This window comes from Mchenga conophoros, linkage group LG12 (genome assembly GCF_057382185.1).
Source record: "Mchenga conophoros isolate Kocher_MC1m ecotype Shallow Benthic linkage group LG12, M_conophoros_male_GT1.1, whole genome shotgun sequence".
In the NCBI taxonomy this organism is placed as follows: Eukaryota; Metazoa; Chordata; class Actinopteri; order Cichliformes; family Cichlidae; genus Mchenga; species Mchenga conophoros.
Window position 1 is genome coordinate 22,919,390 of NC_140537.1, and position 20,271 is coordinate 22,939,660.

A 20,271-nucleotide genomic window follows, 5' to 3' on the forward strand; every position below is an offset into this window, starting at 1 on the left:
TGACCTCTATAACATGTCAGGTTTCATAACTGCTTGAGCAAATTTTAAACGTGTACATGGTCTGACCTCCAGTTTCATCTTTGCTCTTCTTTAGCCCGTTTGTAACAAAGGCGTGACCATAGATTGTGCTGTCACTCTTAGATAAGGCTCTATCCTTTTGGTAAAACGGGTGATGGGCATGTAAGCTTTGCAAAAGTCTCATTAAGGAGTAAAGGTGTTTTTTACTTATTTACCTTCAATTCTAAAGTAATGAAGTGTTTTAGTGTGGACATTTCTAGCACATTATAACGTTATTACAAAACTCCCTTGTGTTTAAAAACAATGGAGTAAATGGCATTAGGCACCAGTGATGACCACGCTCTAACACATGTTTGTGACCCATCTTATCTCAGCCCATAAATGCTTCTGTTTTGAAAGTGCAGCACACTAACTCGTCCAGTCTTCTTGGATTCACCTGCTCATCCGTTTCGGTTAATGATACCGCACGAAGTTGACTTGTTTAACGTGCTTTCAAACCTTGTGCTCACATTACCTTGACTGCGACTGTTTTGTGTGGATATCTGAGATGAGTTGAACAGCTCCTTTTGTTTTGTGTGAAATCAGTTGAGAGGTAATGTGTCCCCCAGGTGGTCCCAGCATGCACTGCGGGGCAGATACACAGAGGACAGGTTTTTAGTCTGCTGCGGAGCAGCTACATATTTGCAGACTAATGGCTTCTCTGCTCAGTGTGTCCCCTAAGTTGACAGCTTCTTGTCTGTGGGGTGACTTCACGAGGCATGCGTACACTGTAGCCAGGGACACTTAACTTTTCTGTGAAATGGTTTGGCATAGTAGCAAGCCTGGCTGCAACAGAGGGAGTCCAGTGGGGTAAAGGTTGACATGCTTGTTTCTAAAATGGTGTTGAAAACCTCTTCCTCTTCATATCTAATCTACATGTTCTTTCACTTGCAGATGACTTGAAATGTTGATGTAGTAAAAATGAACAAGCCCAAAATGGCCACAGAGAAGGGGTGAGTTGATTTGCATTCAGAAAGCAAATAAAAATGTCATTACAGATGTGAACAAAAACAGGCATGGGGTTTGTGATGTTTGTGCATGTGTTTCTGATTGAAAGCTGCTCTGTCACTGCCATCTGTTCACACTCACACTCTCGTGCCCTCTCTCTCTGTCTCAGTGAGCCTTTAGTGTTATGATGCACTTCCACTTTTGTTCTGTTTTACCTTGTTAAGACTGTTCGCAGAAGGGTTTGACCCTGCTTTTCTTCTTGTGCAACAGAGCCGAGACTGGTAGATAATTAGCGGACCTTGCTTGAAACAGCCATTTGATATGTCAAGACTGAAAATAACAGCTGTCCTTAATGCTGAGGCAATATACTTTGAAAAACCTTCGGTGTATTTTGGCTTTCCAAAGTCTTTTTGTGTGTGTGTGTCTGTGTTCGTTATAGTGATTAATGTAGTATGTTAATTTAGGCTTTCTATTTTTTGTTCTGTGTTTTCCTTTTTCTGTTTATACTCTATTCTTCTCTCACTCCTGACATTTTTTGCTATTCTGTATTTAGCATACACTTTCTCTGTCTCTCTCCTTTCTTGTCTCTCTGTCTTTATAAGGACATATAAGACATTTTTGCTCCCCTGGGTAGAATCAGGGTCTTGATTCTCTGTCCAGTATTTGCCGTTGCTGTACCAACAACGGACCTCTAACCTCGAGTTTCCAGCTGAGTGCTACTGCGCTAAGATTATAAGAGGAGGACGGATCAGTGCTCCAGAAATGAAGTGAAACACAAAGAGACAGCTTTGTTGAAAAGCTTTAATAAATGAATTTTAGAGTCATATAGTCATAGACTGCCAGTTTGTAATCACCGGCACTGCTAAAAGTAACATGGAAAAGGCTGTTTTTATTGGATGCTTTCTAAAAGTGGGCAAAGACACACTTGACTCAGTGTGAGTATATGAGGTCACTGCACATATTAGATCATGCTTTACATTTGTTTTCCGGTGCCAACTGCACATTGTGATTAATAACATTAGCCTTTTCCCATAATTGAGTTGATCATCCTGTGTGTGTGTTTTTTGTTGTTTTGTTGTTGTTGTTGTTTGTTGATTTTTTTTTTTTAAACATACGACTGAATTATCCTGTTGGATGCATTGTTCTAAAAGTAAAAACAGATTTTATTTGTTACAAGGGTTCCCAGTAACTCCAGGATAGTGATGCTCCTGGGCCAACTGGAAAGGATGAATGGTGAGGCCATGGTCAGGGATGTTGAAACAGCAAGACAGGTCACTACAAAGATCCTTCATCTCATACAGACACAGGGTAAGAATGTGTGTAAACATGCACAGTGATACATGTAATCTCCTGAACTCCGGTATAGTTTTGTTATCTTGAGCCAAGTGCGATCTCAGTGAGCAGTCCTGGCCTTGAATTGCATTGCTGGCAGTGGAAACAGCTGCAAAATATTCAGGCACTGTAACAAGTTATAAAACAGCATTTCCTTGCAATTTGCAAAGTGATTCGTTTGGATTGTGTAAGCAAGTATTCGACGTTATTGATCAGAGGTTTTTGATCACCTCCATATTTTTGCTACAAATGTTCCCTTGGACTCGCGATAAGATGCTTAGAATTAGGAGGTTCCTGTGGAATCACTTTTTTTAAAACTCCCAGTAATTATCTGGAAGATCCTCAGTATATCTGTTGGACATGTATGAACGTGTACAGACAAGTACATGTCTGTAAACTGCATCTTTAGTTGTTGGAATAGTGACGCAACCACAAAGTAGTATATTTAGTTCCAGGATGCAAGTCTTGCTAATGGGCAGTTGTTTGTGCAACTGTTTTAAAGCTCGTGTTTAAAATGAATGAGGATACAACCCTAACCTTTATTTTAATGGTCATGTATGTATAGACGCACCAGTCATAACTGATACAATCATTTCTTTCAATTCTAGAAAAAGTTTGGCCTCAAATATGAAGTTTAAACAGCATTTAAGATGTATTTGAATGTATTTATAATGTGCATGCACCCACATTTATAAGACTAACAGCTTAATTGAAGGTGCTAACACAATAAGTGTCTCTGGCTGATCCCACAAAATGAGCCCAATGCCAAAGCACAATATGACTACAGTTAGCTGAGAAATCTTTATTACAATAACCATGGATGGGAATGATAATGAGTAGATATGCCTAATGTGTCAGAGGGCACAGTTTTAGAGTGTGTTCAAACACATCTGGTCTTTGTACAGATGGAGGGTTTGCAGCAAAATGATTAAGTTATCAGCAGAAGCTGTTGGAACTGTTTGGATTTAATCTTAAGACTTAATTGGTTTCTGTTGGTTCTTGCTGTAAATCAATCAGTTTCTGAACATTTAATTTCTATTAAATGTACATCATTTTTAAGTTTGTACCATTCGAAGTCTTTCAGTGGAACTATAATGACCAAGTGGAAGAATTGGTTGTTATTGTTTTAAGACTTAAAGGCAAAGATCTGTGTGAAAGCTTTAAAGAACTCTTATTTGTATTTCAGTCAAATGCAGCAGAATCAGAGTTATTGTCCATTTATTAAGTACATTTCTTCCTCTCAAACCCATCTGTACATTTCACAAATGCCTTGATGCCTAGCTTCAGGTTGTGGGGAAAATTCCCAAATTCGTAGAAAACTTAAAGTGTGGTTGTTGTGTAAATTGAGATGCAGTAGTTCGTTGACAGTCAAGATGTGACCCCCATTCTCTGATTACTCCTTGAAAGGAAAATGGAGACGAAGATCTCATAACAGAAGAAGGTGGCACACCAGGTGTCGGACACACTGATACATGAGTGCGTCTCTGTTAGCAAGGAGCTAATTACAAAAACGAAAAACAAACAGCATTGTTCTGCTGCTGTAACAATTAAAAATTAAAGGACTTGCTTAATTAACAAACTCACAGAGGCTTTTGATCCTGTGTTTACAACATTTAGTATTTGAAACTCGTACCTCTAACCTTTACAAAGGTAAAGTTATAAACCTTTAAAAAAACCCCACAATCTTCAAATAATGCTATCTTGCAAAAAAATCAATTTTTGCAAGATTTTTGTTTGTTTTTACTTATAATAACATAATAATAACAATATTAGTTGTAGTATAATTATATAATACTACTACTACTACTAATAATTATAATAAACTAATGTTGTCCTGTAGCACAGTTTTAAGTTACTGGTTTTCAGTGCTTGTCAGTCCCCTCCTCCTTTGAGAAATTCTGCTGAATCATGACATGATGTGATTTCCAGCTACTTCTTCTCTCTTACTTTTCTTAAATTTCACCTTTCGTCTTTCCGTAACTTGTTGCTTCCTCCTTCAAAGCAAAGTCCTAGCTAATCTATCATGAATGATGGGCACAGTGGAAAGGCTTGTCTGTGACTCTATCAATCATGCAATATCAGCTGTTCCTCTCTCACCTGTTGCTTGGCTGTCCGTGACACCATGCCTGCAGTCTCAACTTGAAATGTGTATGAGTGTGACGTCGGTTTGAGGGAAGCGCCGAGGTCTGTAACCCTGCATGCAGTAACTATACACCCCAGGATGGACTTTGCTGTACTCTTGTCTCAAGTTCAGGGTCTCAGGAGCTTAAGAGGCAGTCAAGAAATACCATGAGAAAGAACAAGGGAATGTCAGGTGCTGTAAGGGCAGACAAAATGTCATCTCTTGAAATAATTTTAAAAGGGAAAAGGAAGATAATTACTCCACATACTGTACCTTTGGACATTTGGTTTACTGCAAAATGAATGAAATTTTGAATTTTCTCCGTATTGCATGGATCCTGTGGGAATTGTAGTGTCTGTTTTCATTTGGTGGTAATGTATCATCCACCCCCTCTGCATAAACAGAGTTGTCTTATGCTGATGTCTATAGGAGCTGTCTGTGGATTAGTTTCAGGTATCAAGGCAGAAGAGGGGCTGATTACCAGCTTCAGAGAGCCCTGACTGAGAGGGCAGAGTTAGAGGTACGGTTGAAAAGTAGGAGGCTTGGACTGACTAATTGAGGAGTTAGTGAAAAGCCTTGATTTTCAATCTTTGACAACACATGATTTGAGGTGTCAAAGAGTTAAACTTTTTGAATCAGTTTTAGTACTTCTGTGGAAGCCTCAATGGGATCTTTTGGAAAATAGACACTGTTTCACGTAAAGCTTCTTAACTTTTTATCCTCAAATGGAGTACCGCTACACCAGGAGACACCATCAATCTGTGGTTTCCTTGGACACACCAGGTACAGTTCAGAACACCTTGAGTAAAATTTAATGTGTATATATATATATATATATATATATATATATATATATATACACATACACACACACACACACACGTATATTACTTTGAGTGGGTAGAGTGAGAGTTGCGGTATATTGCATTTCAGTTCATGTGTGATAATTTTTCACTGTCAGCTGTTATATATATATATATATATATATATATATATATATATATATATATATATATATACATACACACACACACACACACACGTACATTACTTTGAGTGGGTAGAGTGAGAGTTGCGGTATATTGCATTTCAGTTCATGTGTGATAATTTTTCACTGTCAGCTGTTATATATATATATATATATATATATATATATATATATATATATACACACACACACGTATATTACTTTGAGTGGGTAGAGTGAGAGTTGCGGTATATTGCATTTCAGTTCATGTGTGATAATTTTTCACTGTCAGCTGTTACAGCCTAAAAATTACAGTTGAAATGAATGGTGATTGTTCAGTCTCGAAGTTCAGTTTATTTTATAGGATTCTTATATAAACAAACTAATCATCATTATTCAAACAATACAGTTGCCCTTGTGTGGCCCTTCATTACTCTTTAGTGGGGTTGGTGTTGAAGTGCTTTAAAATGTCTGGCATAGCAGAAACAAGAGGTTACTGCTTTACTTCCCAGAGCACTTGTATATGTGAATGGGTCCTCAGATATGCAAAGTATTTGGCATGTATGTATCACATTTTGAGATACAATTTCAAGACATTTATTTCTATATTTGTAATCATCTACAATTTCTGCTGTTAGTTTACAGAGAGCATTTTGCAAAGGCGAATACTTGTACTTGATTATCCCTTTGTATTCAGGACAGGACCAATACGGTCCTTTTTAGAGGTCAGGAATCTGTCAGCTCCTAAATAACAGGACAAACATAGGGTATGGATTTAAAGAGGTGGGAAGATGAAGAAAGAGTAGGGGTTGTTGCAAGACCTTGTCACCCTTTTCAGCTGTTCTTGAGCAGGTCAGTATATAAACAAAGACTGGTTGAGGACATGGTTGTAAAATGTGCCTTAAAGATGCAGTTTGTACTCACTGAGAGTTGCAGGAGTTTTCTAACTGTGAGTAAACTAGATGTTTTTACATACTCCAGTATAAATTACATTGTGATTTCCAAAAAAATCAAAAATTGCAGTGCAAATCTGTTAGCCTTCACTTTTGTGTTCATGTTGACTTTGCTGTGCATTACAGAGAAGAGTGGAAAAGAGGTCATGTCCAAAGGCTCCAGCGGCATGGAAGTCATCCTGGCTTCACTGGAGGTCAGTTCACAAACAACACTTGAGTTCTTATGCATTTCAATTGTTACTGACTTGTTGAAGAGAGCTTTTTGTCAATCTAAGTGAACAATAATGTTTAAGAAATTTATTATAAAATAATTTAAAAATACATTACTGTCATACAGTCATGTATATAATATAGTTCTAAGGATTTACATATCAGAACACATCATTAAAAAAGTTGCTTTGTTATTTTGCAAAAACAAAAAATCATAATGCAGAAGCACTGTGTGAAAAACTAAGTAAATCCCATGATTCAGGAGCTTATAGAACCACCTTTAGCAGCAATAACTAAGTAATTGTTTTCTGTATGAATTTATCTGTCTCCCACGTTGTTGTGGAGGAATTTTGGTTCACTCTTCTTCACAACATTGGTTTGGGTCATTGAGGTTTGTTTGCATTCGTTTATGCATAGCTCTCTTTAGGGCCTGCCACAGCAGTTCAGTCAAATTGAGGTCTCAACTTTGGACCATTACAGCACTTTGACTCTTTTCTTTTTCAGCTATTCTGTTGTAGATTTGCTGTTATGCTTGGGATTAATGTCCTGTTGCATGATCCAGTTTGGGCCAGCTTTAGCTGTCAGAGAGATGGCCTTACATTTGACTCTAGAATCCTTCGTACTGGTACAGAGGAGTTCATGTTCCACGGAATGATTGCAAGGTGCTTCGGTCCTGTGGTTGCAAAACAAGTCCAAATCATCACCCCCTTCATCACCATGTTTAACAGCTGGTATGACCTGTTTGTGCTCATATGCTGTGTTTAGTTTTCACCAAACATGGTGCTGCACATTACTGCCAAACATCTCTGCTTACGTCTCATCTGTCCAAAGGACGTTGTTCCAAAAGTCTTGTGGTTTGTTCAGATGTGACTTTGCTAACCTAAGAGTGTTACTGTGTCCTTTTTTTAAGAGAAGCGGTTTTTCTCCTGGAAACCCTTCCAAACACGTTGGACTTGTTCAGTCTGTTTTCTAGCTGAACTGTTATGAACTTTAACATTTAACGTGCTAACAGAGGCCTGCAGAGACAGTTCAGATCACATTCAGATCAACTCAGATCATTTGAGCATTAGATGGTCTGACCTTGAGGTGAATCTCCTTGGACGTCCACTCCTGGGAAAAATGGCAGCTGCTTTGAATGCTTTTCATTTGTGAAAAATCTTTCTCACTGATGAATGAAGGACTTTAAATGACTTTTAATTATCTGGAAATGGCCACGTAACCCTTCCCAGAGTGATGGACAGCAACAATGTCGTTTCTAAGATGATTGCTGACATCTTTTTTAAACACACAGCTGGATACTCCAGACCAGCAAACTGCCAAAAATGTCTGTTTTTATAGAGATTCTGTGACCAAGCACCTGGCTGCTACCTATCCTCTTAATTCCTATAGATGCAGTAAGGGTGTGTGTAGTTTTTCACAACCTGACTTGCATTATGACTCAATTTTCTAGCACCTTGCTCCCTGAATTCAATTTGGAATTAGATTTCACACTTATGTAGAGTAACATCAAGGTAATTACACAAATTTCTCAGATTTACCGTGCAAATAATTTTTAACTAATGTATTATTTGTGACTGTTACAGAACAGCAGAGATGTTCAGACCACCCTGAACATCTTGTATATTCTTAGTGAGCTGCTGACTGTGGGTGAGTGGAGTTTTTTTTTTCTTCTATCTTTTGTTCACCGAGTTTGTTCATGCTCTAACAACACAATCAATTGCTAAACATGTGAACTTTTTGATTTTTGTTACCAATAAATTGTTACATGGTGTTAAATTACACTTTTTGATTGGATTAATAATTACAGTATCTAGTTCATGTGGTTCTCATGCTCTCAACCCTTTTCTGTCTCAGGCAGGGGTCGCAGGATGGGAGTGTTTGTGTCCAAAGGAGGAACAGGAATATTATTCCAGATCCTGACCTCTGCCAGCAAAGAGTTGCCTCCCAGTGAGGAGCTCATGCTACAGCTTCACTCACTCTTAGCCAAGGTTGGCCCAAAAGGTAATGTCGCAGTCCAACACACACACAGACTGGATGAGCCAGTGATTGTATTTTTGTCTTATTTTTGTTTTGCTCTGGGCATCATGCTTGTAAATGAAGAGTGTTATGTTTACATTTTGAAAAGTTTTTGCTGACACCACATGTGTAATGTTTATTTAAAACATATGTTGAAGTTGTACACCGATGATGTCCTTGTGAGTGTTCTGTTTTCACTGCCTTTGCTATCAGTGTTAAGTGGATAAGTGAAAAAACTTTAAGCCATTTGCAGAAAAACAACAACAAGCAAAACTGATAACAAGTTCTCTGTTCAGAAACAAAAATAGAGGAAAGGTACGGAAAAATCAAAAGTTTCTATTGTTTATTTACTGAGCTGGGACATTGGACCCTGTGTGTGTCCAGACAGAAAGTTTGGTGTGAAGGCCCGATTGAGTGGAGCTCTGAACGTCACCATCAGCCTGATCAAACAGAATCTACAGAATGCCAAACTCCTTCTGCCCTGCCTGCAGGTTCTCAGGGTTTATTCGGCCAACTGTAAGTCCCCGTAAACTCTCACAGTATATATTATAATCTCTAATGAAGTTCAAGCAAAGTAGTCCCAAAAAATACTACAGAGTCCCAGACAGCAGCTGATAAAAATAATTAAACTGAACTGGCTGTGTTTACTTCTAAGTTGTGCTTGATTTTGATTTCTACTGTAATAGCGGTGAATGCAATTTCTTTGGGAAAGAATGGAGTAGTGGAACTGATGTTCAAGATTATAGCACCATACAGCAAGAAGAACACCAGCCTGCTCAAGTGAGTGTCTAACTGTCAATGCTGACTCCTTTGCAGACCTGAAACAGCCACATTCATATGCCTCTGGCCATAGTTGTGTCATATTTGCTGTTGGACCCCATCTTTTTTGTTTTTAAATCAACAGGGTAGCTCTGGATGCACTTGGAGCACTTCTCAAATCCAGTGAGTAATTTATGTTTGTAGCATTAAACAGCTCAGTGGTCCTTAATTAGTGTTGTTTAATCCTTTGCCTGTACTTCACTTATTGTCTTTTCTGCTCTGGAGCACAAAGTGTAATAGATCATTCCACATAGACTTAAAGTTTAGTGTCACGTGACTTTCTCCTATATACTATATGCTTATTACTGCTTTTATTTTCATTTTCTTCTTCTGTCCCGCCACACAATTGCAAAGTGATATGTAGCAGTGGTTTCGCTTCTTGTTTCAATTCCCTTTTCAGAAACTAACGCTCGTCGTGCAGTGGACGGCAGTCATGTGCCCGCCTTGCTGGCTCTGTACCTGGATTGGCATCGCAATGACGCACGTCATCGTCACATGTTGATTCGCAAAGGGCTGCTGGTCTGCCTCAGGAATATTACCAACATCAAACTTGGGAGAAAGGCATTCATAGAGGCCGATGGCATGAGGATCCTCTACAACACATCTACTGTGAGTAAGAAAATTACATGTGAATGACAAGAAGTTAAAGCATGCAAAACAGAACTACTTCCCACATACACAGGTTTCGGTCTGAGCTGCTCTCTGATTTTTCTGTGGCTTTGTTTCTAGGAGTGTCTGCCGGTGCGAACTCTGGATCCACTGATCAACACTTCGAGTCTCATCATGAGGAAGTGTTTTCCTAAAAACCGTCTGCCTGTGCCTACCATTAAATCAGCTTTCCACTACCAGCTGCCTCATGTACTTCCAGTTGGACCTGTGGCACAGCTGTACAGCCAGCCTCCTGGGGGTGAGAGCTCAGGACACACACACACACACACACACACACACACACACACACACACACGCACACACACACACAGTTCACAAGCGTGCGGCCCAGCTTATCACTGTGTATGTGCACGCCTTCCATCTATGATTATACAGTACGGGCACTTTTTTAAAATTGCTGTCCTAACTGCTAGTTTCAACACGTTATACCATACAGACGGATAAATAATACTAAATGGCTAATGACAACATTCATGACACTGCTGCACACAATGTGCCTTACAGGAACAACAAGTCACCAGCTCAGCAACAAGCCCTTAAAGAAGGGTAAGACGTACGTAACCCTCAGATTATACAGATTCACTATTTCTTTCTCATTCACCTCACATCATACTTGACTAAACTAACACATGACATGTGTTGGTAATAAAGAGCACATTGCATAGTCTTGCTTTCCCACTAGTAGACATACCGTATGTTCTTGCATTTAACTCAGCTAATTTGCTTCCTACATCATGTGCAAAGGCACATGATGAAACATTTGAGCTTCTTTTCTTTTCTCATAAGGCCCTGTCTCACCGACACGTAAAATTGTGTAAATGTTTTATGCGTTAGAAATATATTTTTTGGACCTTTTCTTAAAGCAGCCATTCAAACGGACCAAATAATTTTACTCGACGGAGTTGAAACACTTATTTCTTTGAACCAATCTCAATTTTTCCTGATGTTTCGGATCCAAATAATCAGATCTCTGGTCATTGGCAACAAGTGCATTCATAGCTCAAATCCAAAGCTGTACTGTATTCTGATGCTGATTCTGATTCTGAATATGCAACGACATTGAAATAATTTAAAAAAATATGATTTTACCTCAGACACACAGCCGAACACTACTCCGACTAACGTGGCTCTCTGAAATGATTTCTGTACTTCCTCATATATGATTCCAACTCTGCTAACAAGACTTCAAACTGCCCCACTGACATCCTGAAATGTACAAACGCGGCTGGGATACCGCTTCCACTCCTGGACCAAACCATAATACTCTCCCTGCTGCTGTGTTCTCGTGAGAATTGGATGAACCAGAATCCTCGTTTCTTTCTTCTCTTCATTAGGAAGATCAGGGCCAGCGCATCATCAGCTCAACTTTTCTTTTTTTTTCTTTTCTTGACAGTCCTTTTTTTGAGGATGATTTTTTTGTAAAAACGCAATACCTTCTGTGTTTATATATTTTACGCATCAAATTCAGATTCATAAAATTTTGAATTTTCTTTTGTTTTTACACAACACGTTCGGTGTTTAAGGGCCTTTAGTCTCAACTAAAATTTTAAATAAAAAAAGCTCTATTACATTCTTTTTTTTTTCCAAGTAGCACTGTTCGTATTTGTATTTTTTAAAAAGAAGGTTACCAAATACTACCTCTGTTTTTGGTTTATTGCAGAGTGTAGAATCAAACAGGAACGCTGTAAAACAGTGATATACATTAGTTATTACAGCATCGATTGGTGCTGACTCGTTTATATTCCTGAAAACATGTCGGTGAGCTCTTGAATTTTTATTTGAAGAAACGTGCTCAGAATCTCTTCTTTCTCTTGATCACCCATCTCTTGACCATGGCTGCTCACATCTTTTTGTTAACATTTCCTCTGTTCTGGGCATAGCATTACAACTCATTGACCAGAATCCTCTGGGGGGGACTGCTGTTCTGGTCATGTGCTGGCCTCTTTCACATTTTCAGAAATAATAAGCCCCCCTCCTCTCTCTCCCCCAGCGTGGGCAAAAGACAAACAGAAATGTCAGGGGAATAATTTCTGCGTATGTGTGTTGTACCCAGTGGATGATGTGGTGGATGACAGCGACGATAATGAGGAGACGGAGGCAGAAACTGATACTGACAATGAAGAGGACGAGAAAGCTCATCGCACTTTGGTAATACCAAATACTTGCATGCATATGGGACATTTCACATGACAACAGTACACTAACATGTGGTACACTTGTTCACTATGGCAAGCATATTGCCTCTATGTGATATTAGATTCACAATTCAACTTTGATATCACTGGAAATTTTAATATCATCGTTAGTTTTGTGAAACACAAAATCGTACATTTTCATGAGTCATACCTAGTCATTGATATCGGAACTTTCCTAAATTTCCAGTAGAGGGCAGTCATAATTTACCAGCCATTTTTGAGTGCTGAAATCACTTTGTCACCCATATCTGGTGAACCTCATAAGAACTAGATTGGAGCTGTCTTGACAGAGCAAATACAAATGTATAACAGGCAATTTGAAGTTTTTCTTCCTTTGTTTCCTGTCAATCAGAACGATGACATAGAGACTGACCTGAACAAGCTGCATCCCACAAAGAGCCCTGGTCGTCCATTCGAGGAATTGAGAGTATATGAGAGATTCTTTCTGGAACTATCTGAAGACTTTCAGGTCAGTATTTTCTACACGGCTCCATGGTCCTCATAGTTCTTTAAGACCTTGACTCTGTGCTTGCATGGTGTTGATATTGCATGATGGGTAGGTGCCTAAAACTTTGCATATGTGTCCGTGTGTCAGTCTGTTTATCACATTGCAAGAGTTCAACAAAATTGTGTTATTTATTATATTTGTGGTGTCGACTGAACATGTAATATTTACTAAAAATCCTACTGGCTGACAGGCAGCAGTCTGGTCTAGACATTCTTCAATGCATGAGCTGTTAACTACAATATATTGTTCCTGCAGGGGTATAACTTTGAAGGCTCAAAAGGTGCCTCTTCTACTCCTTCATCAGGATCCCTTTCTTCATCATCATCCTCAGCTCGATCCACTCGTCCAATCATAGTGCCCACAGCTCAAGCCCTGTCCCCAAAGCACATGGCGACACCAGCCTCTCAGGAGATCTGGAACTCTATCAAAGGACAACACACACAGCCACCTGCCTCTGCCACCTCTCGAACCCCCGCTGCTTCTCTAGCATCTCTAGAACTGGACACGATCCACCTCACCAAGGACCATGACAAAAAAGAGGAGACTCACATTCCTACCCCAGATGGGCATACAACCTTATCCTCCTCCATGCATTCTCCTCAAGGCCAGATGATAGAACAGGGACTACCGCATGCACTGGATTGTGTCTCTCTAGAAGACAAGGGGGCTCTGAATGTAGAGGACGGTTTAAAGGGAGTGAAACAAGAGGGATCCCCAGTCAGTGCTACGAGACACATACAGTCACCTCTGCTGTTGGGGGATATCGCTACACGTCGCGTGGGAGGAGGAGGTTCAGATTGTGGATCAGAGGGTGCTGAAGATGAGGGAGGGGAAGGAGCGGTTCTGGAGGTGCCTGACACAGCCCTCCTCCTCCCGCTGCATGACCCTGACCTATACGTGGAGATGGTGAAGGGGACACGTTCTGTCCCACAGTACGCTGAAGTGGCTTACCCAGACTACTTTGGCCATGTAGCCCCAACTTTTAAGGAGCCCCATCTGGAAAGAGTTTATGGTGTACAGAGGTGAGAGGTCATCCTTATTAATAAGCAATTGAAGAATATTTATCCTTTTAGTCTGTTAGCAGTTTCTTTTTGGGTGTTACGCTGCAGATCTAAGATATTCCAGGACATTGAGAGGTTGATTCACCCGAATGATATCCTGGATAAAGTGGTTTATGACTTGGACATTCCCAGGTGAGCCTTAGAGCTTTTTATCAATTAGGGTTAAACTCATGTAAAATGATGAATTTTGTTTCCATTATTGAGCATTTGCAGTTAAGTGGTACTAACAAAAGCTACTTTTCTCCTTATAATTAGAGTTGTGCCATTTACTGTATATTAATTTTTATGTTTCAGTTGCCCTGTTATTGAAGACAGTGGTGAATCACTGAAGTTTAACTCTCAGTTTGAGTCTGGTAACCTCAGAAAGGCAATTCAAGTTAGAAAGTAAGTACTTAATACTCAATGGAGTATACAGTGTTACAGACACCACTCTGTGGTAAGCTGTGTGTGACTTCACTAATGTTAAATGCCTAAAATGGTCTAGATGAGTTTTCTTTATGGTTGATGATGTTTGGGCTCATATTTAGAGTTTATTCTGTGGTATCTCTTCAGGTATGAGTATGACCTTGTGTTGAATTCAGACATCAACAGTAATCACTACCACCAGTGGTTTTACTTAGAAGTGAGTGGGATGCGTGTTGGGACCACCTACCGTTTCAACATCATTAACTGTGAGAAGTCAAACAGCCAGTTCAACTACGGTGAGAAGAATAACAGTCCAACCTACAGAACTTTTATTTATTCATTTGTTGTAAAGATTTTTATACAGCAGAAATGGAATTAGACTGTATTAAAGGCACAGCAAAAAAAATTTGACTGTAATTTGCTTGAGAATTTGCACAGCACAGTTTGACTTATTTTGTGTTTGGGCTTTCTCCCTGTTTGTGTAGGCATGCAGGTGCTGATGTACTCTGTGCAGGAGGCAATCAGTGGCAGACCTCGCTGGGTTAGAACGGGAACAGACATCTGTTACTACAAGTAGGTGCAATCATATTGTAGTGAAATGGGCAAAATTGAGCAGAAAATCAAATGCTCTAAAGCAAGAGTAGACTTGCTGCTTTTATTAGATGCACTTTTTCTTGTTATTGCAGTCACATAGCACACTGCAGATTGGTGGAGTTAGGCATGTAGACGACCAAACTGAGCATCAGAATCAGGATGAAAAGTGACTCTGAACATGGCATAGTTGTTGGTACAAGACAGGCTGGTCTGAGTAGTTAAGAAACTGCTGATCTACTAGGATTTTCACACACAGCTGTCTCTAACCCAAAAAAGATATATATATATATATATATATATATATATATATATATATATATCCAGTGAGCAGCATTTTTCTCGGTGTAAATGCCGTGATACCACAGGTCAAAGGGCAGTGGCCACACTGCTTCAGTGTGATGGGAGGGTAAAATTACCTCAAATAGCCATTTGTTACAACTACGGTGTGCAGAAGAGCATCTGTGAAAGCACAACATGTTGAACCTTGGGCCAAGATGGGCCACAGCAAGATAAGACCACATGTGGAGCCACTTGCTAAGAACAGGAAACAGAGGCTCAAATTTGTATGGTCTCGCCAAAATTAGACAATGTTAGATTGGAAAAACTTTGCCTGATCTGTTTCAGTTTCTGCTGCGACATTCGGAGGGTAGGCTCAGAATTTGGCATAACCAACATAAAAGCATGAATCTGTCTGGGCTTATATCAACTGCTCAGGCTTGTGGTTTGTGGTGTAAAGGTGTAGGAGTTGAGGATTTCTTAGGCACACTTTGGGCCCTTTGGAGAATAATTAAAGTATTGTTGTTTGTCCATAGCTTTATGATCATCTTCTGATGGCTACCTTTGAAAGGATAACGCACATAAAGCTTTAATAGTCTATAACAAGTGAACATGACAATGAGTTCACTGCCCTCAAATGACCTCAACAGTCACAGGATTTCAGTCCAATAGAGCACCTTTGAGATGTGGTGGAATAACTGATTGACGTCATGGATGTACAGCACCCGTGTGACACCATCATGTCAATATAAACCAAAATCTCCATCATGAAGAAGTAAGGGTGGTCCAACCTGATTCTCACAAGATGTACCTAATATGGTAGCCACTGAGTGCATTTGATCATATATTTTATAGCTTCAGCGACAAAAGTTATAAGGTATATTTTCAGAGAAAACTAGGATTTACAGTGTAGTCATCGCCTCGCCCCAGAGGAGAGACCTTGCTTTGACAGTTCTAATAAATTAACAGCAGGAGCAAACCTGTTTATGACCTTTTTCTCTCATCTTAACTGTAAATTTTAGGAAAAGGGTGAAAGAAACTTAAAAGAAACTCAGGTAAATGAGAGACTAGTGTCATTCAAGAGGTGTTGGGCTAATCAAAATGAATTTAGCAGCAACTAAATGTGGACATATATCCAAGCACCAGGTGACATCCAAAGGCTTTTCTATCTCTAACAGTGTTCACAGGCCCCTGCAATGTCTTATGTCCATACCATTGAATTGAAATATATGCTGAATATTCCAATATATATATTAATCCATTCTTTAAATCAAGTGAAGCATAAATAATATTTCACAGCAGGTGTCTTCACTTCATGCAACATCTGAAATAATAAAGCTATAACTTTCTCTTTTGGTTAGTTTTCCACAGCTCACATTAGGCCAGGCATATTTATTATAAAAATAACTGCAGTGCCATCCAGTGGATTCAGGTAGTCATTCCATACTACAACTTCTAGTATAGCTTCCAGTACTTGCTCAAGTGTTTTTTGACTGTGATTCCACGTTTACTAGTTTCCTATGTATTGTCCTGCAAAGATTATGCAGAGATCTCTAATGAAGAACTAGAGTGTGTGTGTTGTTGGCGTTCAACAGATACTCACGAAGTGTTCTTGCTTCTCGTAGGAATCACTTTGCAAGGAGTTCCATCGCAGCTGGTGGTCAGAAAGGAAAATCGTATTTCACTCTGACCTTCAGCACAACCTTCAGCCATAAAGATGACGTCTGCTACTTTGCCTATCATTACCCTTATACATATTCTACGCTCAAGGTATTATTGTAGCACTAGAAGACATGTGTAACCTCAAGAATACTGAAATGGGTCTTAGCATGCGCTCGTACAGTAATTATCACTCTTCCTTTGTTGCTACATCACAAACCTGTAATCTGAACCCTGATGCAGACCACTATTAGCTCTCAGTCTACTCTCAGTCACTTATCAAGAGAATAGGTACATTACATTTTTTTGCATATGTCTAGAGCTGCTTCACGGAATTACTTCAGCTTAAACCCAATCTAAATCACTTAATTGTGATCAGCTCATTAAATAGCCAGTAGAATAATACAACCATAACATGTAAAAATAGAAACATCCAAAAGCTCTGAGGGTTCAAATGGAAGCTGTGGATGGGAGTGGGTTTAAAAGCTGCAATTTGTCATTTTGCGCAGATGCACCTGGCCAAACTGGAGGCACTGAGGACCCCTCATATCTACCTGAGACAGGACGTGCTGTGCGAAACCCTCGGGGGGAACATCTGCCCCCTTCTTACCATCACTGCCATGCCCGAGTCCAACTCAAATGATCACATCTGTCAATTTAGTGAGTAAATAAATGTAGATCCATATGGAGATTTAGTTAAAGTTATTTGGTTAAAGCTATATAGCTCTCTCTAGAGTTGGCAATAAATGTCAAGGAAGCAGTGCTGTGTGGTTTTAAATGTCAGAAAAATCTGGAGTCGATAGATTTTGCAAACTGCTGGAGTCATCATTTTGTTTGCACTCAGGAACTTGTGGAAAGTATTGATATTGAAGGTTTATTCTGGTGAAACAAAGTTAGTTCAAACTTATTTGGGCTGTAGAAAGTTGAAATCATTGAATTATCCAATTAAAATTGTCAAATGCGCAACAAAATCACAATAATGGGAATCGTGTGTATGTAAAAGAAGTCCAAAGTGTTTCATTGCCAGACACTCTGATTAAATCACCTAAAACAGCCTTTCAGATACACCTAATTTGTCATCCTTAGAATGAAGATTATTCCTGACTGCTGGGAGCAGTCTGTCTAACAAAGTAAACTGAGCCTGAAAGTCCAACTTACTTGCTTTTATGAATCTCCTTGAGTATCTTGTAGCCTATTTAAGCAGATAAAACTATTTCAGAGTCTGTTAATGGGTAGATTTTTGATCCACGTGAGGTTATTTTATCACAAGTAATCTGTCATTAGTTGGTGATAATTTCTTTGGGTCCTTTAATTGAAAAACCTCCCCAGTAACTGATAGAAATGACTAGTACTACAGTAAAACAGCCTTGAGGTATCAGGGCATACTCTTATTTTCCAAATAGCTTTGCACTGCACTGATGTTGTTTTTCTGCTCTGAAAAAACTTAAAATTGAAGATTTTTTCCTTCTCATTCCATCTCCCTGTGCTCATGTTTGTGTTGCACTTTTTTTTCCTTTCTCGCTCTTCAGGGAACCGTCCATTGATCTTCCTGTCTGCCAGAGTGCACCCCGGAGAGACCAATGCCAGCTGGGTAATGAAGGGCACGCTGGAATTCTTAATGGGCACGAGCCCACTGGCAGCCAGCCTGAGGGAGGCCTACATCTTCAAGATAGTGCCCATGCTCAACCCTGATGGAGTTATAAATGGGAAGTGAGTAAAAAGAAATGGAACTAAATTAACGCACGCTCATAACTCTCAAGTATAAACACCAACGACACACACTCTGCCGAGCCTGGGCCTGCACGGTGGCCACAGCTTTACGTTAACACACATCAAATCTTGTCTTGAAGGATTCTCTAGCTGTTGCTCTGTTGTGCTCCACTCTGTATCCTTCCCCTCTTCTGCCATCTCCTTTCTGCTGTAGTCATCGTTGTTCTCTGAGTGGGGAGGATTTGAATCGCCAGTGGCAGAATCCCAATCCTGAGCTCCACCCCACCATCTACCACACTAAGAGCCTGCTGCAGTACCTTGCACACATACAGAGGGCACCACTGGTATGACCTCTAATTAACTGGAATTACTCTAGGGGCGTTTTCCACTTTGCGACACAATTTTTTTTTTTCTCCATCCAGCTGCACATTCTGTTTGGCTGCTTAACATCTGTAAATAACTGCATTATTTTATTACACATATAGTTACCATAAACTAAACCCTGTGCTCGCCTCTCTGCTACATATAATTTTATTTACTGGTATATTGCAATGGGTGGCAACGTAAAGGCACAAAGAGGGGTGAGGCTGTTATTCTTTGCAAACTGACCAGAGAAAGTCATTATTTTATAACTCGAGTCTCAGTGTCATGGTTAAAAAAACTATTCAATGTACTTCTTTTCCGTCTATGTGTGTGCATGTGTGTGAATGCACAGGTATTTTGCGACTACCACGGTCATTCCAGGAAGAAGAATGTGTTCATGTACGGCTGCAGCGTAAAGGAGACAGTTTGGCAGTCCAATATCAGTGCTACATCGAGCGACTTGCACGAGGACCTTGGATACAGGGTGAATGCCAGCAGTACACACAAACTTCTCTTAGACTTGCCCAGTTTCTGAAAGTACAGTTAACATATCAGTGGATATTAATTGGGCTGAATTTGAATCACCATTATTAAGTTGTGCTCGTATTACTCCAGAAAAGACATGCCATCAGTCGACTTATAATTACACCAACACATAGTTAATGCTACATATTAACTATATTTAAGATGTTGATTTTAGTAAGTACATGTTTGTAATGTTACCTGTTCTGTTTGTTGACTTTCTTTAACACTGTCACCATGTCTTAATAAACATATTCAAATGGGTTTAAACTCATTTTGCAAAGACAAAAAAAACTGGTAACATCAAAATGTTTTTGTCTGCATTTGGGAATGAAAACCCCAAATTTGGGGGTTTGCATAACTATAGCTTTTATCGATTCCTGTTTTTCTTTATTTAATCATCTGCACCCCTAGCACACACACGCACACGCCTACACAAAGACATTCAGACTTCTCAAACACTTTTTATATGTTCTTCAGACCCTTCCCAAGATCCTGTCCCAAATCGCTCCAGCCTTCAGCATGGCTAGCTGCAGTTTTGTTGTGGAGCGTTCCAAAGAGGCAACCGCCCGCGTGGTTGTCTGGCGAGAGATCGGAGTGCAACGCAGCTATACAATGGAGAGCACGCTCTGCGGCTGTGATCAGGGCAAATATAAGGTATGGGTATATTTGTTTATTCAGTATGGATTGCTACCGAACACTAGTATTAAATTGGTACCGATACTAGACAAAGAGTGCTACTGTACAGTCAGTCTTTATCTAGCATAATAACAATTTAGACTTCATTTTAACAGAGCTGTAAGAGCTCTGCTCTCATGACAACACTTCTGTGCTGTCCTGTCATGTAGATGGGACAGGCTGTTCAAAACTAACTTTTGCTACATT

The 20,271-nt window shown here is 39.6% G+C and overlaps 1 protein-coding gene across 5 annotated transcripts in view; it reads left to right on the forward strand.

Annotated features, from left to right (window-relative positions):
* The window catches only part of agtpbp1 (ATP/GTP binding carboxypeptidase 1), a 28,867-nt gene that overhangs the window by 707 nt on the left and 7,889 nt on the right, over positions 1-20,271 (forward strand). For 2 of the 5 annotated variants that reach the window (XM_085294595.1, XM_085294596.1), the window contains exons 2-25: positions 952-1,010; positions 2,183-2,313; positions 6,506-6,573; positions 8,173-8,236; positions 8,444-8,590; positions 8,990-9,121; positions 9,292-9,385; positions 9,510-9,547; positions 9,825-10,033; positions 10,154-10,331; positions 10,598-10,639; positions 12,147-12,241; positions 12,641-12,757; positions 13,052-13,818; positions 13,906-13,989; positions 14,152-14,241; positions 14,410-14,558; positions 14,748-14,835; positions 16,758-16,902; positions 17,301-17,451; positions 18,321-18,501; positions 18,716-18,845; positions 19,217-19,348; positions 19,867-20,043. In XM_085294595.1, the coding sequence (XP_085150721.1) occupies positions 979-1,010; positions 2,183-2,313; positions 6,506-6,573; positions 8,173-8,236; positions 8,444-8,590; positions 8,990-9,121; positions 9,292-9,385; positions 9,510-9,547; positions 9,825-10,033; positions 10,154-10,331; positions 10,598-10,639; positions 12,147-12,241; positions 12,641-12,757; positions 13,052-13,818; positions 13,906-13,989; positions 14,152-14,241; positions 14,410-14,558; positions 14,748-14,835; positions 16,758-16,902; positions 17,301-17,451; positions 18,321-18,501; positions 18,716-18,845; positions 19,217-19,348; positions 19,867-20,043 (3,441 nt within the window). In that variant the 5' untranslated portion in view covers positions 952-978. Of the gene's footprint in view, positions 1-951; positions 1,011-2,182; positions 2,314-5,047; positions 5,243-6,505; positions 6,574-8,172; positions 8,237-8,443; positions 8,591-8,989; positions 9,122-9,291; positions 9,386-9,509; positions 9,548-9,824; positions 10,034-10,153; positions 10,332-10,597; positions 10,640-12,146; positions 12,242-12,640; positions 12,758-13,051; positions 13,819-13,905; positions 13,990-14,151; positions 14,242-14,409; positions 14,559-14,747; positions 14,836-16,757; positions 16,903-17,300; positions 17,452-18,320; positions 18,502-18,715; positions 18,846-19,216; positions 19,349-19,866; positions 20,044-20,271 lie in introns of those variants that run through there. The other 3 variants (XM_085294599.1, XM_085294601.1, XM_085294600.1) reach the window with 2 other exon arrangements.